The following is a 21,772-nucleotide window of genomic DNA, read 5'->3' as shown; positions in this document are numbered from 1 at the left end:
CTAGTATGATGCTATTTAAATACGTGCAAGTAGTCATGTTCATTGAATTTCTATTGCAATGTTCTAAATAGACAAATTTGATTCACACAGTCTTGAGTGCCACCTCCAAAAACAGACCTGAGTGGAAAATTCTTCTTAAAATGCGAGGCTCCACTGGAAGGAATGGATAGAAAATCTCCATTTTTGGGACATCCCCCTTTTTTTTTTTTCACTCAACGGTGGAGGCTCTCTCATCCATAGAAGCTCCATAGATTATAGTGGAAGGATGCAACATGTTGTTTCACAAAACTGAGTTGGAACTAGCTGCTTCCAGTGGAGTTTGAACTTACATGATTTGAATTTATGTGGTGATTTAAATTGGCCTTTGAATTTGGAGAACCCTTTGAATTGTTCTGATGCTGTAGAAAGAAGAAGACAATGACAATTAGATTCCCCAAATATGCCATGCGTTCTCTTAGTCCAACATTGTTCATTTTATGGTGATAACGTACTGACTGGACTGCAAGATTTTTGTTTGAAGATCTTTGGATGTAAAATATTCTTCACTTTCTTACCTGCATTCTCTCTAGGTCAGGAGGACCATGGCAGTTCTTGAGGAATGCAGCAAAGAAGTCACACTCGAACTCCAGGAGTCAAACCAATTCACTGCAAAATGTCAGTATCTGCTAAATCTGACTAATACAGAGGATACGTGCTAATGCTCAGGCGTGGTTTTAACCCTATAGAAATAGATTGGTCTAAGACTGTTACTTAGGTTTGCAAGTGGTGCCATGGTGCCTCATGAAAGCTGTATATCACTTATTCTCTGGTCTGCTCTCTTCTCTAGTGTATTGGTTTCCTGCCATGACTACCTTACTCAACATTTGCATCTTCTTTTTTTTTTCTTTTTTTTTAAGCACATAAATCAAAGGTTTTCACAAGGAACTTATCAAAACCATATAATCATTTCAAAAGGCATTTCAGCATATCCCTGAAAAATAGTTTGGGTGAGAAGTTTTCAACCACTGGAAACAAAGCTGACGATAAAAAATGCTGGTAAAAAAATCACAAGAGGTAGATGGGAAACCTGGGATAGGCAGTAGTAGTCAGGAAATTCCCAGGTAACTGTGACAGGAAGCCCTCTTTAAGAATTTCTGTCTTTCTCCTCCAAAAATATCACCAGAACATGGCTGTGACACTGGGCATCTATGGGAGGTTCCTTGTCTTAGTCAGAAAAAATCTCACCTGTCGTTTAAATATTCTCTGTAGCAATCCTTTCTTGGGTGGCTCTGGAGGGTAGCTTTTGTTTAGGTCTGGTGAAATAGTACCATTTGGTCCAAATACATTCAGTTCTTTGAAACACTCTGTTTCTATCATCTAGTGGAACACCATAAGAGAGAAAAAAAAAAAAGAAATTACACATCTGCATTAAATATATTCCAGCAGTGCTAGGTTGTTCGAAGTCAGGATGAGGACCAGCAGCTTGAGCTATATATTAGGAGAGTTAACAGTTGAGTTCCTGCTGGTGGCTGTAGAAGGTAAATAGGATGTATGAAAACAGAGGCTGGGTCTGCTCTGCATGTTTGCACATCAGTCCTCTTATAAGTTGCCCCATAAAGCTTTCTGTTCTTTTCTTTATCACTGTGGAGAATATTGGATAAAGACAGGCATACTCACAAAATCCCAGTTATTACCACCCCTCTCCTCTGCCCAAGTGGATCTGCTGTTTGATCCAGAGTTGGATCATGAAATCCACTGTTGGCTGTGTTTTGATATCCAACAGAAACAAAGACCCAGATCTGGAAACCCTGGAGCAGTTCGAGGTCCAGAGTCAACTGCTGCAGCTGGGACCCGCTGGAGGTACAAGACAATGGGTGAGATCAGGGTCACCAAGGGAAGAGCCTTCCGTTAGGACTTCCAGCCATCCCACAGAAGTTCCTCAGAGCTGTTGTTGAAACACCTCTGCAAAAATCCAGGAGAAGGATGTGCAGTAGGATCCTTGCCAATATACACAAATATGCAGAGCCAACAGATACAGTCACCTGAACCTGACATCTGTGGTATATTATAGATCTTGAAAGAGGCCATTTGTAATTTATGAAAGCATTAGAGTCTGGCAACTTACCCAGTAGCTATATATTACTGGAATTATACAGCTCCTCTTAAACCACCTGTGTTAGGGGTTTTATTGGAGTAATTTTACTATGATACATCCTTACCTCATTTTGCCATGGAATAGACACTGATCCTGTGGAAAACTTGGAATAGAAATCATCATCTGTTTGGTCCAGGTTAACTCCTTTCACTGTGGAGAATTGCTCGATGTCTAAGACATCCTTGCAGTACACTGCTCTGGGCTATCTCAGCAGAAATAAAAAAAAAAAAAAAAGGAAAACAGCAAGAGAAAAAATACTTGTGAATCTGACCATGTGTTTTCATTCACAGATTCAGTCAAGTGAGAGTGCCTAACAAGAAGTGACTCTCTGCATTCTGCTTCTCTAGGCTTGCTCTGCCCGCATGTTTATCATCAAAGGCTGACTTTGCTTTAAGCATGTTAAGCGTCCCTCTTTGAAGTCCTTAAAGCATCAGCAGAGCTAAAGTGGGTTTTAGTCATCCATGTACCATATGGTTAAGAGGTGAGGGGAAAAGGAGAGAAAGAACAAGAAAACAAAACCCAAATCCTTCAGTGGTCTTTTCTTTTAGAGAGGCAACAACAGAAAACCAGAACGTTTATGAGTGACACACTGGAGACAGCCCTGGAAAGGGACCTCAGGTAGAAGAGTCCTTCTGCTCAGACAGCTGTGGAGCTTCCAGCTGAAAAGTTTAAAGGAATGTATACTAATTGCTAAAGAAAACAGAAGAGGTTTGGCATTTTTCCATTGTTTTTATTAATAGCTCAGCTGCTGGAAGCTGTCCAGAATCACCTCTATTAACTCTTTTAACTTGGCTGCCTTTCTTCAAACAAATAGTCAAATCGCTTTGCCTTTTTAAACTACTTAATTTTCTGGGATGACAGAGACAGGACTCCTTGCAGTGACACTGCTTTTAGCTCATATTCCAGCAGTCAGCCACAGAAAGCAGAAATAGTCATCGCTGGCTACCTGTCATAGCATGGTCATCTGCATGCCTAGAGAGCTCCATCAACACCACACTTATCCTTTGAAGAGCAGGAGTAATTGAAGGGTGGCTCCTGGGACTAGCCTGACCTGCTGAACTCAAGCACGTGTTGAATCCCGCTGCCTACACACGGTGCCGTGACTGCACAGCGCAGGGGTCCAACCATGCAGTATTTCATCTAGGTCTGAGCACAGTGACCAAACAAATCAAGCTGATTCCTGACAGAAGTCCTATTTGCTGGAGGCTGCATCCCTCTGCATTCCTGATGGCTGCAATCCACATTTTTGTGGAGACAGAGAAGTCTAGAAGAGGATGGAGAGACATGGGATGGATTACAACCCCTGCCATTAGCTATATAGCTTTGGGTGATTCAGCTGACTTCAGTAAAGACTTGGAAATCTATGGATGAAATGCCAAATGAATTAAATTAGGGGCAGCTCTTGAATTCCCAATAAATAGCCATAAAAATTTATGTGCCTTCGCTTTAGCAAATATGTCTATAAGAGGTGCCTTCTAGGCCTTACATGCCACAGTTAAGCTTTTAATACACTCTGGCGGATCCCAAATTTGAGCCCAGAATTTTCTAATTTTCTACATCAGAAAGAAATAGTAGCTTGTCTCCTATTTCTTCCCACTAAAGCAGGTCGTAACACCACGGGCTAATTGGCAGGAATAACTAGGCCGCATAGTAAAATGTAAAGCAAAACCAGAGCAGCTAAAGTAAACTTTTGTAGCGTTCAGACCACTTTGGTTTGGTCGAGTTTGCAGCAATGTGAATGAGAGCTGCCAAGATGTTACTTTCCTTAATATGTTAAAATGGCAGTGTTTACTTAGAACCATATGGGAACTTTAAGGATAGAAGGCCTAGCCAGCAAGAGAGCCCTGCAGGAGGAAAATAATCAGGTAACTCTGTGTGCTGGGGCAGAGACCAATACCACAAAAGGGTGGAAAAAGTTTTGTTCTTGCCAAAGCAACAAAGACTTTCAGTGTTTGCAAGGCTGGTGTGTAAACCTGAGAACCCACTCAGGGCTGGGTTCTGCGCCCCACGAACACTAACGAGTTCAAAATGCTCTCTCAGGTCCAAGTCACCTCCTCTACTTGAGGTGACACTTGATATCTCAACCAGGTTCGGAATCTCTGTAACAAATGACTCTTAATGACAATCCAGGCCATTCCTCAGTTCCGTAGAGCTTTGGACTTTGTACTTCTGGTTTCACCTCAGCATATATGTCTATGTATCTGTATGCATATATGTGGCTTTTACCGCTGATTGTTCTAAGCACCACCTGGTCCTGAGCACACTTATTCTCACACTACTACCGTGGATAAGGGAACACAAAGGTTCCCAGTTTAAAGTTTGGGAACTGAGGCGTGAACAGATCAAGTGGTGCCTCCAGTGTCACACAAGAAGACTGTGGTAAGGTGAGCGGGAATGAATCAAGGACGAGGTTACCACCCTACATGGAGGCCCACCAACCCTGCATGCACATATAATCATAGAATCATCTAGGTTGGAAGGGACCTTAACTGTCAGAACCACCACTAAACCATGTCCCTCAGCACCACGTCTACCTGTCTTTAAGTACCTCCAGGGATGGTGATTCAACCACTTCCCTGGGCAGCCTGTTCCAATGTTTGATAAGCCCTTCTTTGAAGAAATTTTTCCTAAAATTCATCCTAAACCTCCCCTGGTGCAACTTGAGGCCATTTCCTCTTGTCTACAGAGCAACTCTTCTCTTCCTCCCAGCCACCCCACTCCAGCCCTACCGCTTATCACATCTTCCTGGGGTGGCTACCCATGCAGGAAGTGATGAGAAAGAGAAAGAAGTTATTTTAGAAACAAATCTCTTGAAGGAGGCCACTGGGGGTTCTTCCTATTGTACTTACATCAGGGACAAAGGGAGGATCCAGCATTCCTGCTTCTAACCGCTTGAAATTCATGCTCTTGAAAAAGGGGTGCCTCTTCACTTCTGCTGCACCTTCCCCTTGACATCCCAGCCGCTGCTTCACATCTTTGGTGAGGAGCTGAAATATGCCAAGAGGAATGGTAAGGGTGTCAGAAAAGCAAGAGCTCCACAAAGATATTTTTATCTCCAGTTGGTTTTGAATGTGTCCAGAGGGAAATACAGAGGGGAATTGTAATTGCTGTTACTTAATGGCCAAAAGTAAATGGAGTAGGACTGCATTGCTCTACATGCTGGTGAAACCCTTTGAAAATTACCTGCTGTAACATGTTTACAGTCAAAATAGAGACTGTTGCTTCTGTTTATTTTCAGTGAACACTTTCAAGAAGAGGTCTGATATACCCTAATAAGATATAAAAATGCATATTCATAAGTCTCATGTGCTTTTTCTCCATTCTTTTTTTCTTGTTACTGTTGTAAGAATAATTTTCCCATGTTGCTTAGGCTGGGTGACTTCAGTATCAAATTCTACTTCTCCCCACCCATCACAGTATATTCCAGTACAACACATGACACATTGAACCAGACCTTTGTGCTCATGGGCCTATATCTGCTGAACTCATGGGGACTGTTGTCCATGGAGCCAGTATCGGTAAGCATCCTCAGCTCAGCCTTGTTTCTTTTCAAAGAAGGCAATGCACCATCTCTACCTGCTACAGCAAGTCCTGCCTGTTTCCTGGGTACCTCTAATGGAGCAATGGACACTAACTGAACTCAGCATCCTTGGTCCATTAGATAAGGAGGTCCATGAACACAAACACAGGGGTGGTAGGTCCTGGAAGACCTTGCATGGTTGGACTAATTATCCGCAAGATAACAGGTCAATGGAAGAGCAATTCTGGCGCAGACTAGTTGGTGGATGAGGAGACAGAACATTTAGCCAAATCTTCACCAAAATTCCTCTTCTTTTAAATCATATGCATAGAATCAAGCAGGATAAATCAATGTCTTAAGACATCATGCCTAAACAGTTGAAGAGACACATAGCTCAGAAAGTAAATGACTGGTGCAAAAAGACCATCACCTGGGATAGTAACCTTTCTAAATGTACCACTGACTTAAGGCAATCTGCTGAAAAGTGAAGGTTCACAGATTTGTTTCCTTTTTTCCTTACATTCATCCTTGAGGAAGCCTGCATGATGCTCTCGTACATAAGGGAGGGAAAACATAACTCCAAACTCGCTATAATCTGCCCAGAGATTTCAAGTGCCTATTAAAGAGATGCATAATGTGTGCCTTAGTACAACAGAACACTAAACACGCATTGAAAACAGTCAAGGCTAGCTCTGCTGGAGTATCCAGCTTAGGGAAAAAAACCTACATACTTACACTGCAACATCATGGAGGAAATATGAACACTGGCCCTTTTCCACAGGAAGGATATGCCTCCTGGAGCTGGGCATGCAGCGAGGCAGACACCCCACCGCTCAACACTTTTGGTATCCTGATTTCCAAGCAGCTGCTGAAGGAAAGGGGCCGACCCAGCCTGCACTGACACCAAGGCTGTGCGGCAGCCGCTGGCCCCACCACGACCCACCACCGCCGGCTGGGGAGGAAAAGGGAGAGGGGCAGGAGGGGGATGCCCGACGCGGCCCCGGCGGAGGGGAGCGCGTCTGCCGGGCGCGGCGGGGCCGCCGGGGGGCAGCAGAGGAAAGGGCAGCGCGGACGGGCAGCGCGACGGGGCCGGGGCGGCGGCCGGGGGGCGCGGGGAGGCGGCGGGGCACGGCCCGGGGCGGGGAGGCGTTCCGAGCCCTCGGGGAAGGATCCCGAGTAATGGGCTTTAGAGCTGTGTCGGTGATTCTTCCCTGGGGCAGGAGGGGACTGGTGCCTGGGTGCCCAGGGGAGGGAAAGCTTCACCCCTCACCTTCTCTCCAGCTTTGCTGCTCCAAAGCGGGAGCTGAAAAGCAGCGATGTCCCCTCGACCCCCTCCCCAGGTGGGCTGTGCGGATCAATCGCACTGAAAGGATTAGCAAAACTCTCTGGGATTGCCTGCCCACGGAGGGGGTCGGTGCCCACGCAGGACAGTGGGGTGGTCTGGTTTCTCTGAGTATCTGAGTCCGTGGGGAGGGACTGCGCCCTTGGGAGCCCCCCTGGATAAGTCCCTGGGGATCTTACTAGCTGTACTTGACAGCCAGGGCAGTCAGCAAACAGCTGTACCTTGCAGCACCTGGCTGGGGCTCACGTAGGAGAGCAGGAGGCAAATAGCTTTGGGAGGGCTGGAGCAGAAAAGGAGTGTTCCAGGATATCAGGTAGACAACCAGGTGCAGCCCTGAAGGAGGCTGGGAACAGGGAGCCAGGCAGCTTCCCGGCTAAGGCAAGGTTGTCTGGAGATGTGGCTTGTAGGCTTTCCAGCTCAGGTTATACCCTCTGGTTGTGTTGCTGACTCAGCCACATCATCTCAACGAGGAGGAACCTTGAAAGAGCTGTTTGTTGCTAATGAGAGGTTGGTAATCTCTCCTCTAGTGTCTGGCTAGAGCTGGGTTTTCTTGTCCTTATCACATGTTTACAGGGTAACAGCTCTGTAGGCTTCTCTGAATGCTCTGCTACCCCCTGGGCATCAGTGGTTTTCTTATCTGACTTCCACAAGCCTCCTCAGTTCTGCAGTTTTGCTAGGGGCCTCATTTCCAGCCTGAGACAGCAAACGGCTTGGGCAATCAGTGTGGCCCATGTATGCAGACACCATCCTCCAGCCAGTCCTAAGCAAGCTACAATGGCAGAGGCCAAGCAGCCAGAAGAGCTGGTGAAGGACTTTGTGGGACATAAAAGAAGAGGCATCTACTCAGCGCTTTCTGCCTCAGCAGTAGCGGCAGCAATAGCCAGAGGAGACTGTATGGATTGAGGGGTGAGGGAAAAGCTAGTGGTTCTGGCCACAACAGCCACTTCCAACTTCCAGTTAGTACCGTCCCTTTCTTCCTCACAGTTTCCTGTGCCTCTGCTGCTGCCTGGGTGCCGACATCTGGTCTGACTGGTCACCACGACTGGCTGGTTCACAGACTGAGAAAGACTTGAAGAAACATCTCTATGACTTGCTATCATCTGAGCACATAGATTCATGTGATACAGCACCACGTTGATCCAGCTCATTGGAAATGATGTTTCTCAGGGCACTTCTCTGGGTAGAAGGAAAGAGGGATATTTTGCTTTCAGATCTTTGCATGAGACTTGAGCTCTCATGGTCTTGAGGCAAGGTTTTTTGTTGTGGGGTTTTTGGTTTTGTTTTTAAATCCCAACAGGCATATAGATTTAGACTATGTGAAGAAGATTGCTTTGGAATTTCCAGTCAAGATCTGATTTCCTCTATTGTGGCTAGGCAGAGATGACAAAAGTTCTTTTGATCTTCTATTCTCATGTTGAGAGGACTTTCCTGACAGGTGGAAAGAAGAATCTGAAGGCAGAAGGACCCCTTTTACTACCCATGGCTCTGATATACTTTTGGAAACAATATCTTGAGGCTTTCAGGAACAGTGCTGCTGAGGAGCAAGTTGTAGTAGGAAGGGGTAGATTTGGACTTGCCTGTAGATGATAAAGGAGACCTCTGCAGTTTTTGCCCTACAAGTCAGCTGTGAAGGGAAGAAAGGGGGTTACTTTCCCATCTGTGCAGCCGGTAATTCTCCTACCTCTGGACTAAGTGGGAAGAGCGAGCTAATCCGGGAATTTACCCTTGCCAGGCTGTAAATCTTAGAAGTTGTTTGGTGTGTGTGGTCAGAGTATAGGGTAGTTGAGGATACAAGAAGGCCGTCTGGGGACTCTTGGGCTCCTCCGTGATAAAGAAGGGAGTATTCAGTAACCTCAGATGCAAGAAGGAAGTCTCTGGAACATGGATGCAGTTGGTCATGGGTGGCCAGCAATTGCAGGCTGAAAGACATAAAAGGGAACAGGCCACTGGGAATATGCTGGGCCTGAAGGGCCACAGAAAGGAGAGGATTCTCCTGCAAAGCCCTGCTGCAGGGGCGCAGGTGCTGCCCTCTTAAGAAGAGTCCCAATGGAGAAAAAAAGTAAGAAATTCGTGGAATTTGGTAAGCTGTAGCGGCAGCGAGCTCTAGGGATGGCAACAGGTAAAACCAGACGCTTCTGGTTGTGGATATCAAGAGATAGCATGGACTAGAATATTTTCCAGAAGGGAAAGGACTTGCTTTCTCCAAGGAATTATGAGTCTTGTACCACTTCCTGCAGCCCCAGCAACTTTCTGCAATATTAAACCTGCGTAATAGCCTGAAATATGCATCCCATTTGGGAATCTGACCAGGGAAAGAAAACGGAGATAACAACTGTATGTTTTGAGTCATCTCTACACTTTTGTTTAGTTCAGTTTCAAGGGTTGTATTTAATACAAATAGCCAAACAAAAGCAACTACATCAGGCTGATGACAAGCCCTCCTGGGACAGCAGTACAAATGATCCAATCAAACATAATTTAACTGAAGTTCTACAGCCAAAGCCTACGCAGAATTCACAGAGCTTCGGATCTGAAGATGGCTTAGGCCATCCAACCATACCAAGCAGCAGATACCAAGCAGCTGAGCTTTATTTTCTGGTAACAAAGGCTCTAGATGACACCGGATGTGTGTAAATGACGGCAGGATTTAGTCTACAGAGTTATAGGCAAAGTGTGACTAGAACAGGACTTGCAAAGAAGAGCCTTGAGTAGCAGCGGTGAAGTTACATTAAGATCTTTTTCTTGATATAAAGAACTCCCTGATACTTTCATGTCACTCATTTGATCCCTGCTGGGGATTCAAAGTCTGCAATGTCCGAGACTTTTTCCACGACTTTGTTTTGCTTCCTTTACAAAAAAGAAACAACTGTTGTGAGGATTGCTAAAAAAAGCCAACAGTCCCTAAAGCGCTGCTTTATTTATCTTCATGTGATCAGTCAGTTCATATCCAGATCATACCATGTAATAAATAACTTCAAGTCCTAAGATGTTAGTCCTAAAATTACAGGGGTAAGGGAAACTTTTTGTAGAGTTAAGAGTGCAAAAAAATTGATGCTCATGAAAGGAGAAAAGGGGAATGGTAAAACCACTTCCATTGAGCCAGCTGATCAAATAGTTTAAGGGATCACCTAGATAAACTTCAACCCTGAAACAGAAGTAAACATACTTTTTTAAACAATTTTTAGAGAATAGAAAAATAATGCTATGGTCACTTCTCAACTAGTAAATGAGATAAGACAGTGATATTGCACTGCTTATGCATACGAAATCACAGCCCAATGTGGCCAACGGAAGAGTCAAAACTCTCTCAGGCACGGGTGACAATTAAGCTTATTGCAAAGGCTTACTACAGAAGATTTAATATTATTATTAGCAATAGCAATGATAATAATTTGAAGAGCACCTTGATGTGTGTGAGGTGCCTCTTAAGATAGATGAAAGAGCGGCTATTCTCAGGCAGCACTGATAAACTTTGAGGTGTCATAATGCTTGAACAAGTTGGTTTCCAGGGATGAAAGCAGAGAGGAGGGATGAAAGCAGGCAGGAGTGATGACAGGTTCTGGTGGTGAGTGAGGAAGAGAAAAAACTGCTTTTAGGGAAAAAAGAATCCATCATCTTTTAGTTGGTTGGGGAGGGACTTTGGGAAGGGAATGGAGATCAGAACCACAGAACAGCCGAGGCTGGAAAGTGCCTCTGGAGATTGCCTAGTGCAATCCCTCTGCTCAAAGCAGTCATCTAATGCAAGTTGTTCAAGGCCATGTCCAGTTGGGTTTTGGTTATCTCCAAGTGTAGAGACTCCACAGCCTCTCTAGGCAAACTGTTCCAGTATTTGACTACCCTCACCATGGAGAAGTGTTTCCTTATGTTCAGAGGAACCCTCCTGTGTTTCAGTTTGTGCCCTTTGACTCCTGTCCTGTCACTGGGCACCAAACCAGGAGTTTGGCTCCGACTTCTTTGCACCCTCCAATCGGAGATCTCTTTTGCGGAGTCAAATGGGAGCTGCAGGAATAAGAAGCAGCAGGGAAAGTAGTCTGCAGGAAACGTAGACAAACAGGACACTGACAGAGTGACAGAAGAGCACAGCAATACGGGCCCATCCAATACTGTTGACTTGAATGCACTTCAAGTCACATCTTTGGATGCAAGACTGCACTTGTCAGGGAAAACACACATGTACATCCATGAAGTACGAGTCATAACAACAACAAACAGGGAGCATTTCCTAGAAAGATTGGATTTTTTCACAGAAAAAACACACTATGAAGCAGTTATGTTATATGGGAACTATGGGTTGGGGAGCTTCCCAGAAAGCCAGCTGCCCCTGTTCTTAATTATTTATTATTCGTCTCTGTTTCAGTCCAAAATGAGGGCTGATTTATGGGAAATGACTTACAAAATGAAACATGGAAATATGGGATGGAGGATGATTAATGGGAGCTATGATATGTGCCTGCAAAAACGCAAAGGACATAAACGTCCAGGAAGAGAAGGTTGACATGGGGTGACACTAAAGGATTTTCATATGAGTAAATGAATAAAGACAATACAGTTCCTGATGGAGATGCTGTTAGCTCATGGAGGTAGCTTTGAGGAGAAGGTTAGGAGACATGGTGGAAAACATGCTGTTCCTCACTCCTGTCCTAAAGAGTCCACTGCAGGAAAGCCTTTTGTGTTGGATGTTTGTGAAGGCTCAAGTTGGATTTATGTGCTGCAACTTTATGCTTCATTTTGCATGTATGATGGGTACTTAATTATCACTTTTTTGTTTCCTCGTTAAGATGCTGATACAAAGCAACAAAGTTCTGATTTTCAATATAAAGAGCAAAAAGTATTTGAAAAAATATATTTGAATAATGGATTTTTAAAAATATCACTTGATAAAATAAATGACTTTTGGATGGAAAACCACAAATGCCATCATGATCAGTATCAGAAGTAAGGCTCTTCCAGCCTTAAGGCACAGTAATTTTAATGCAGTAATGCTCAAAAATGACAGTTATCTTTGGATCCATTAAGAGTTTGCACAAGCCACCTAAATAAACATGCCATGTGATTGGACAGTGAAGTAGTTATGATCAAGTTGTCAGGAATGATTTACATATAGTTCATGGTTCCCTGAGGCAAGGAAATGAACTAGATGACTTCCTGAGGTCCCCGAATCCCTGAAACCATAGACTCTATGGCTTGAAGATGAAAATGACCACTACAGTATAATGACTTTCACTGTCTGCTCCCCTGGGAGTGGTAGGTCACGTCCAGCACTATCCCATCAATGCTACATTTCATTCTTCTCAGCTTTAAGTTCTCATGGGCTTGGTTATTTTCAAAGTATACTTTCATCCTATTATGCCTCATGCCTGCAACTAACTACAAAAAAAGCAACAAGAATATAATTTTTGCCTCATGACATTTTAATTTCATGCTAACAACAGGATGCGCACAAACTCTGCCACTCCAGCAGACACTGCTCCTCACCTGGTGGGAACTGAGATGCTACTACAGAAGAGATGGCAGGCTGTGTGAACACATGAAATGGTCTGTAAGAGCCTGTGGCTGTCCTAGATCCTCCCACGCCGACTTCACTGGGGGCTCTGAATCACAGATTAAGGGCAGTGAATGGCTTAGCGTATCTATCAAGAGTGATGTCAGTTAATTACTACCTCTGGGATTCAGCAATGAGTTGGTGCACTGTGAGTTAATGACTTCCAGGCATGATACTTGGCAAAGCTACCATTATTATTTTGCAAGGAGACTTGAATGTCTCTTCATGAAGCCAGCCAACCAGAATGTTGTTGATCTGCTGTTTGCTTGCCTGTTGCACAAGATATTGGTGAAACTCTCACTACCTATTTGTTGACCTTTCTTTCCCTTCATTCTCTTTCTACCAGTATACACAGATATGTCATTGTCTCCAAAGGAGACTTCATTCTTTAGCAACGAACATCAAGAAAAAGGCCACATCCCTTTCCAAATTACAATTCAGCTGCCTAAAGATGGAGGTCGACAAGACATTGATGAATTCAGACACAACTTTGAGATTTCTCAGAGGGTTTGAGGATTTCCATTGTCAGACATGGCTATTGTGCTACGAAAATGACTCCCAGCTGAAAGAGTGAGAAAACATTTTAAAGGACAGCTCAACAGTATTAAAAAAAGCTGGATACCCTGGCACCCTGGGGGAAAAAGTTGCTAACAAAGTTAGTGAGATGGGGTGGGACAGCATTTGAGTGTCACAATAATTTCGTTGCATAATCTTTGTCCTGCTTACCCCCAGCTCTCACCAAAGACAATGGAAGCATGGGGTTTTCAGTTCCTTGCAGGAGACAATCAGAGTCTTGCATCACCAAGTCCTTTTTATTTTTTCTACAAGATTATAAAAGACAGAAATGCATTCTTGACTGCAAACTAACATTCAAAGTCTCCCGAGAATAGATACCGCTCCCTTGGCCATAAAACTTTGGAGAGGACTCAAGATGACCGTGATGAATTTCATGGAGAAGAAAGCCCAAATAAACACAATTTGAATTAATAGAGAATGCAGTCATCCCATCAACAGATGAGCTTGGTTAGTCCTTGTGTCTGCAGCCCCTCTATGGAACTGTGTTACTGCTCCAACCATGTCAGATACAGCTTGCTAATGAAGCTGCAACGCTAGGCCTTCAAGCCCCTTACCATTTTACAGATGGACTTGGCCTCCTCAGAAAACTTATGGGAGTAGACCTCTTCTGTCTCCAGCACTCTTCTGTCCACTTCTTCCCTCTTCACCTTCTCTTTCCTTCCACGAAATGGTGATTGCCCAGCAATCATTTCATAAATGAGACAGCCTAGTCCCCAGTAGTCAGGGCTGAGTGTGTATCTCTGGTTGTTCAAGACTTCTGGAGCTGTGGAGGAGAAAAATTTGTCTTGTGGAAATGCTTGATATTTACACAGGCAAAAAATGTAAATTTCTAGAAGTTCCATTTTGGTGACTGAATACACATACACAGAGAATGGTGGATAATATATAGAAATACCTCCTGATTTCTGTTGATGGCATTACAGAAAATGCAGCATGCTACACGCCCTTTTTTTCCTTTACATGCTACATGTCATGTGCATGCCATCTTCTGACTGCTCTACCAAGTCAGACCAATTAAAAAAAAAAAAAAAAAGAAGTTGAAGCTAAGTATTAAGCAGAGGCCTAATCTTAAGAGTCCTTCCAGATTTCTCCATTTAGGGGAGAAATGTCATACAAACACACGTCCTGTAAACAGTGGTGACATTTCTTCAAAAGCAAATTCTGTCTCTTTGCTCAATTTATAACATTTTTTTTTTTTCTCCCCTTTGAAAAACAAATCCATTTATTTTGTGTTGCAACCATCCAGTGTTCTTTGGGCATATAATCACCGTCTTGCAGGCATGGGTACAAACGCACACACGTGCTCACAAGCACAGTCTTAGTGTGCACACAAACTTACACTGAGATTAAAAAAAAATTTAGAAATGACAACTGATTTGCTTGCTTTCATTAAAGTCTCCATATGGTGTAACAGTGGCTCAAATCATCTAGTTTCTATTTAGTCAAATAAGCATGAGCAATTTTTATTCCAAGAAATATGCCCACCCAGAGAATGCATGAAAATAATTACACTGAATTCAGAAAACAGATCTAGTTAAGTGAGGGAGTGTGTTTTTTACCAATGTACAAATCTCTACTCTTCTTTTGTGCAGCCTCCCCTGCACACGGGGGAAGACTCCAGATGACTGTGGTCAAGATGACCATAGGTGCGGACTTACCCATTTTATCATAAACATACAACTGCATTTTAGCTGTTACACAAAGTAGCAACAAGAAATAAACCTTGCTTTTATGCACATAACCTCCCTATGATAAATCTACGCTAAAAGCACTAGTATCCCAGTTGTTGTCTCTTCTTTTAGTTTTCTTTGCTGATTTAAGATTATAGACCAGTCCCATTAAGAGCTGCCGTGGTCCATCCTTTTGCCCACTTCTGATTTCCACTAGCATGACCCTGTGGTGGGTTGCTGCAGAGAGCTGGACCCAGCTGAATGCGAATCTTTTTTTAATTCTTTTTCTTAAGCTCACATGGCAGAAAGATCTCAAAACCTCAAGTGATCTCAGCAAATTATCAAAAAGATAGACTTACCCATATATCCTACTGTTCCTACTCTTCCACGGATTGATTCACCCTCAGGGATTTTAACAGCTAGACCCAAATCAGATATTCTGATATGGCCTGGAAGGAAAAAAGGAACAAAACAACACAAAGCAGATGTAACAATATGACCCAAATTAGCACAAAACCACAACCGTTGTCATTGCTACAATACTCTTGCAATTTGCTGTTCAGACATTTTAAGAAAGGAGTGTTTTGAATCGCTGAATTGGAGCAGTTTCATTGATAAGGAAAAGAGGAATTATTAAGGGCATTACAATGCAGTGAAATTCATTTTAACAGTGAGGCTACGGACTAGGGTGGATTGTGTTAGATATTTTAAAACCAACCAAAAAAAGGCAAGGAGAAGCATGCTGTAGGGAAGTATCTTGAACTGATCACAGGGGATGGACGGGCTGACACAATTCTGTACCTCTCTGATGGCTGAAGGGGCTACATCTGCTCTGTAAGTCAGCATGAGATTTTATTATCTCTGCCTTCAGCAACAAACGGGTACCTGGGTTTGCACTAAGTGAGAGTTGTCTTAGCAAAGGATGAAAGTACTTTTGAAAACGGAGCGGGAAGCGCAGATTTAGAAATCACAACTTCCTTTGTGTTGTGTCAGCCTCGCAACAATAAGGATGGAAAAAAAATGGGAAACGGCAGACACCCCCAGCAAAGCCGCGCTCTGGAGAACGGCCCCTGCTGAGCAGCATGGCTGCTTCATTCCACCCGTGCGGTGAGCTCCACGCTTCACCCACCCCAAGACAGGAGGAATTAGTGTATGCTGAGCCTCTTAGTCACTTCAGAGCATTATTTGTCTTTGTGCAATATATATCCTAAAACTAACTTAATCTACTTTACTGTGAAAGCATCTCTGTAAACCTCTGAGACTTACCATAATCATCCAGCAGGATATTTTCTGGCTTCAGATCTCTGAAAAGGAAAGACAGCAGTTATTTGTGTGAAGCTGGTTTTGATAACATAACCATACGACAGTGTGTGAGTGCATTTATTACCAGTAATAAACCAATTGAGTGTCAACTCAAACAGCAAGGAACTCATGAAACCAATACAACTTTCTACAACTCACTTCACAGATAGACTGAAACCATATGCCTTTTTCTAAACTGGAGTTACATTTTTTCACTAAGCCAAGCTTTTTGTTCCTAATCCGCTCCATAATGGACTCATCCATCTAGTCCAGTAAACCCTGTAAACCAGGCCCTGTAGTCCTGTGTGGTGTTCAGTCTCTGTAACATTTTCTGTTATAAAATCTTTTGTTACAATGAAAAATATTTTAAATTTCAAAATATTTTCTTTGCATATGCAATAGCAATCTGTTGGCCTCGAATTTTCTGTGCCTGGCATCTGAGTCAGACCAAATATGCGAATGTGTGTACATGCACTTGTGCACACATGTAATAATTTCAGCGAGTTTGGAAAATGAGGGGCAGAGGGGAATGCTGTGCCCAGACTAAGATTTTTCTTACAAACATTTGTGAAACTCTAGTGCCGGTGTGGTTTGGAGCAACGCCATGAAAATTGGCAAGGTGGTCACTCTGATGTCAAAGATGTGCCTTTTACTGCTCTTGTGAAAAAAAAATATTCCCAAATCTGGCCAAGTTATAAACTTCTGAAAAAAATAATCTCAGTTTTCATATATTTAGCAGAGCCTTAGCAGATCATTCTTCTGAAAGCTTCGTCTGCACCAAACCCACTCCACCAGTTGTAGCTTCTTGATGCTGCCCAGGCCAGCCGTGCTCAGGTCCAGGTCCCCTTGCTTGACCAAGGCTGTTTTCCAAACCTGTGGAGCTGAGCACAGCCTTGCTGCCGTTCCCGGATGCGGTTGGGCTGCTGTTGGTTCTCCCCGACGAGGCACAGCCTGCAGAGTGGGAATGAAGCCAGCCTTCATGGGATGGGACCAGGAGGTCCCAGGGATGATGGGGACATGTTGGGAAGGGAGCGTCCCAGAAGGGCTGTATGACGGGAGCAACCTGTGCTGGCTCAGGAGCCCGATGTGCAGCTGTGTGATGCAGGGAAAAATGGATTGCTGCAGCTCACAATGTCATGCCCTGACTTTTATCTCACCGACTCCTACTGAAACACAACGTTTAGCCTGGTGCAAACCCAAGAAATGCTTGGCCTTGTCTTTTTTTAAGGCCCCCTTGCATTTGTGAACCAGCTTGATTCTGTTAGCTTCCCAGCAAGAGGCATTTCTTTTCAAAGAGCAGAGAGAGGGGGGCGAACAAGAGAAACCCTCACGCCAGGAGATCAGCGTGTTGCATGGAGCCTGTGCAGGAGCGCGCCCGGCATTTCAGGCCGTACCACTTCAGTGTCATGAATTTTCCTGTGAGTGGAGAAGGGTATTTTATAGTTTTGACAGTGCTGAGATTAAAATTTCAAAACTTGTCTCGTTTTTATTTATTATTTCAAGCAAGAACAGAGAGAGCTATGAACAATCTCCTCCTCTTGCTTGCTTCAGACCCTTTTGACCTCCCAAGATAAACTTCACCAGGTGCCCAGTGGTACCAAGCCTACTTTTCAAACAAACAATGCTGAAATATGTGAAGGGCAGCTGAATGCAGAGGAGAAGCGGTGATTTTGTTTAACATACCACCGTGGGCTTTGCCTGCCCATCAGCAGAAGATTTCCAATGCTGGACCAACATGGTCAAGGGCATTTCCTATTTATTTTTAAAAATTTATTCTTAATCCCTTAAGAACTGTTTCCTTGAAGAACTCAGATTTCATTAGTTAGTTCATCTTCTCCGCCAGTAGTTATTAGTCCCACTTAAAGCTGTACCTGTGGCCAAATGACAAGAATCCTGCATGCAAGTTGGGAAAAGCTGGCTTTGAATGAGAAAATGAGAGAGTCCATGAGGACTCTGAGAACAGCAGCTCGGTCCTTACAGTCCTCTGCGATTTAGGGGGCAATTAGGGTGGTCTTTCCTTCGCCCCAGACATCAGTTGTCATTTCTGTTTTCAGATTTCTGGTTCCTCAGGATCAAGGCCGGCTTCCTTTGCACGGCCAACACCTCCAAGTGCCAAGGAGGAACATGAGTTTTGTTCTGAAATGTCTAGGAGAAATAAAACTCCTCTGTGGACACAGTTACTTGTAATGATATTTCCCGATGGTACAGCTGCCCATATGTAAACTAGCCTTGCCTAAATCTACGGAAACATAAACTGCTGGCACGGCACCCACGCTGGAGAGGCGATGGCACATTGTTTGGCTGTACAGGGTGGCATAAACAACTCAATTAATCACGGTGGACAAGGCTTTACTGTATGTTTGTGTAATGCCTAAGACAATGTGATCTTGATGCTGACTGGAGCTTCCAGGCATGGCTATAGTATATATAGAAATAATATAGACTATATATAATATATACATATAAATAAAAATTTTAACATATCTATTTATAGATAAAAATAATTCTAGGAGAACTAGCAGCTTTTTATGTTTGCTTTCCATGAACAATCAATCTGTTGACCTTTACTAACATGGTGCAGTAGCGCCATGTTTAGCAAGGGAATTCCGAATTGGATAAATCTGACGCCGAGCCTGGTTGTTCTCCCGGGTCACATCCACAGCGTGCGTCATCAGCCCATCAGATGGGGATGTATTTTCCGATGCTGTGTTTTACTCAGAAGCATTTTGTTCATAGAAAATGAAATTAAGTCTGAGGAATAAGCGTTTTGTGATGAATTATTCACCTTGAGAAAGCGGTAGCATTTAGCTGCTATATTTTATTGACCTATATAGCACTTCTCATGGGTCCCAAAACACACTGCAGTATTACAAATTAGGGGTCTCTGCAGATGCTCCTAAAATACTGCTAGAAAATGTCACCTACAAGGATATAATATCGTTCATCACCCAAATGAATGTGCCATCTGAGGTGTAAACTAGCAGCTCTTTAAAAAGTAACATGAAAACAACTGCTTAAGGAAGTAGAATGGCATTTCTCTCAGAGCCATGTACTGGTTTAGGTGGCCAGATCAAATTTGTATGGCATTTTAGCAGCCATGTTATGAATGTACCAGTCATTTTCATCACTAAAATATGCTTGGAATCTAGTACTTTTTAAAGAAACACTATATTACCTCCTAAAACTTTTTTGAATGTGGTAGAATGTTTTTTAAAAACATCACTTCTCATTTGATTTTTCAATTGGCATTAAACAATTCCATTTTGTTCCTTGGGGAAAAAAATCCACTTCTTGGGCCAGCACCAACTAAAGCAGCGTGTTATCTGCTGGCCTTCCTTAGGCAAGCCAGCAGGATCCGAGTCACAGTGAGGCAACCAAGTGGCAGTTTCCTAGAGATTTCCTCCAAGGAACAACAGTATCCCAATTTCTATGTGTACAAGCATATGCATAATGATTATAATACATAGGCACATCGAATGATTTAAAGTGTGGCTTAGTTTTTTTAAAATAACATATTATTGTCTATTAATCATTGTACTTAGAAGTTCTTTCATCAAGTTACAGGACCTCTTCTGCTGTGAATGCCAGAAATAATGATTTCACAAGCTGGGATGATGAAGACAAACATTAAATGTTGTTTACAACTACACTGGTCATTGATTAAAAAAAAAAAAAAAAAAAAAAAAAAAATCCTCACAGAGTCACAAGAACTCTGTCTGCAATCATCCTGCTTATCCAGCAAGTAAACCAACCCTATGGTGCCCTGGAAAAGTGCTTGTATGGAGCTGCAAGCCAGACTGGAAGTTGAAAGCTGAAATTTGTCCTTCTCGAAGCTGGCTGCCTGTCCTCGTGCCCTGCCCGCTGGCTGCACCCGTGGCCGGTGGGACGCTGCCAGCAGGATGCCTCCTTCCCATGGCTGTGAATGTGCCATGCCTGGCAGGCTACGGCCACCATCGCCATCCGATCCAGCTAATCAAACTAGCTCTCATCCTGCCGTGTAAATCTCTGTGTCTCAAACACCCTCTTGCACTAATTGCGCTCCTTCTGGGATAGGAGAGACCGTCTTTTCACATCTGACATGCCGCAACCCTTGATGCATTATAACCTAACTAATTAAAATAGAGGCTTGAATAGAATGATCTCCATTTTATACCAACTAGAAACTACATTCCTTAATGAAATCCCTTTAAAGGAACTTTTATCATTTTCTATGCCATCCAGTGCATGCTGAGGTAGGGTTTGGGGAGCTTTGTGCTAGTTCTGTATAATTTAGACAGGATGTATTTAGCCAAGCAACTGCTTCCTTCCATGATCACTGAGTCATACTGTATTTGTACAGGGCTCTGCAAAATTTCAGCCTAAGCACAGAGACGTCTAAGCTGTACAGCACCCCAATGAGTAGGGAGGATGCAGGCAATTCTTTTCCAAAAAACTCTTACCCAAAAAAGACACCCTAAGACGCTAGAGAGAGCTTACCTGTACACAGTATTTTCTCTGTGTAGGTCTTCTAAGCCACAAAGAATCTCTGCTGCGTAAAACAAAGCTCTTTCCTCCTCGAAGCCTGGGTTTCCCATGTTGTAGATATGAAACTTCAGGTCACCTCCATTCATTATGGTCAGAACTAAACACAGTGCATCCTTTGTTTCATAGGCATAGGCTAAATTGACCTAGAAAAAGATTTGTAGCATAGTTGCGACAGTTCAGTCAGCTGCTAAGAAGAAAGCACTAGATTTTCATAAAAGATTTTCTCTAGAAAAGGAAAAAAAAATTGCCTGAATTTGATATGGGCCTTATTACATAGCAATAGCAAACATACATTTTAAACGTAGAGAAAAATCAGATGTTAGGATTTTAGAGATTTATTTGTTGAATCCAGCCTATTCGTCATCAGAAATGCTCAAGGTTAATGCTCAGATAGCTTCACAGGCTGGACAAACATACTAACTCCAGGCATGCTTTTCCACATGAGAGAAATTTTAATAATCAAGAGAATCTACACCTCCTGCTGCACTGTTTTGCTGGATAGCTGTCAAAACCTCATCATCTCAGTAGGTTCTCAGGAAGGCCCAGAGAGCCCAGTCCTTCGGTGGTCAAATGGACCATCACTGAGCTATGAAGGTCAGGATCACCCCAGCGAGGCTCTGGTGGGTGCCCCAGGAATGATGAGAGAAGCCAAAAGCCACCCATCACTTTTAAGTATGTGCATTTGTCTTTGCTTCTGCCAGAGGTAAGTAAACATCTTGCATCTGTCATATTCACAGTGTTTCCTAAAATAAGTATAAAGAACACAACAGATGCTGAGATAACAACATCTTTTTAAAAAAGAAAAATAATCTAAGACAAGTTTTTAAAGAGACACAGGAGCTGGCACAACTCAGGAAAGCCCTACGTCAGGCAGAGCAGCTCCACGTCACTGGCTGTGTGCTCCCACTAGCCAGTCTCTTCTGATCTATTTGGGTTGAATCTCCTTCAGTCTCCTCCAAGCTCCTCTCTCCCAGACACTGGGAATTCAGGTAATCACACGGGATAAAAATAGCTCAGGCTGATGCAGCCCTGATGCAAGTCAAGGCTGTAAAATGCATCATGTTCCCATGGTAGAAACAGGCACCTTGTTTGGTGCATTTGTCACAGAGCAGAGAATAAAAGGAGACTCAGCAAAGGTGCAGGGAGCAGGACTAAGGTGCAA

At 43.4% G+C, this 21,772-nt stretch overlaps 1 protein-coding gene across 1 annotated transcript in view; it reads right to left on the bottom strand.

The window, feature by feature from the left end:
• Nucleotides 1–209: 209 nt before the first annotated feature.
• Nucleotides 210–21,772, bottom strand: part of GRK5 (G protein-coupled receptor kinase 5) — a 162,250-nt gene continuing 140,687 nt past the window's right edge. The window contains exons 9-16 of the mRNA XM_074159142.1: nucleotides 20,563–20,753; nucleotides 16,051–16,088; nucleotides 15,144–15,233; nucleotides 13,669–13,877; nucleotides 4,984–5,121; nucleotides 2,199–2,336; nucleotides 1,225–1,356; nucleotides 210–398 (exon numbers count right to left, since the gene is read on the bottom strand). Coding sequence (XP_074015243.1) covers nucleotides 300–398; nucleotides 1,225–1,356; nucleotides 2,199–2,336; nucleotides 4,984–5,121; nucleotides 13,669–13,877; nucleotides 15,144–15,233; nucleotides 16,051–16,088; nucleotides 20,563–20,753 — 1,035 coding nt within the window. The 3' untranslated portion in view covers nucleotides 210–299. The remainder of the gene's footprint in view (nucleotides 399–1,224; nucleotides 1,357–2,198; nucleotides 2,337–4,983; nucleotides 5,122–13,668; nucleotides 13,878–15,143; nucleotides 15,234–16,050; nucleotides 16,089–20,562; nucleotides 20,754–21,772) is intronic.

Source organism: Numenius arquata, chromosome 15, assembly GCF_964106895.1.
Source record: "Numenius arquata chromosome 15, bNumArq3.hap1.1, whole genome shotgun sequence".
Classification (NCBI taxonomy): Eukaryota; Metazoa; Chordata; class Aves; order Charadriiformes; family Scolopacidae; genus Numenius; species Numenius arquata.
Note: the sequence above shows the minus strand (reverse complement) of the source record. Positions and strands in the feature narration are given on the sequence as shown.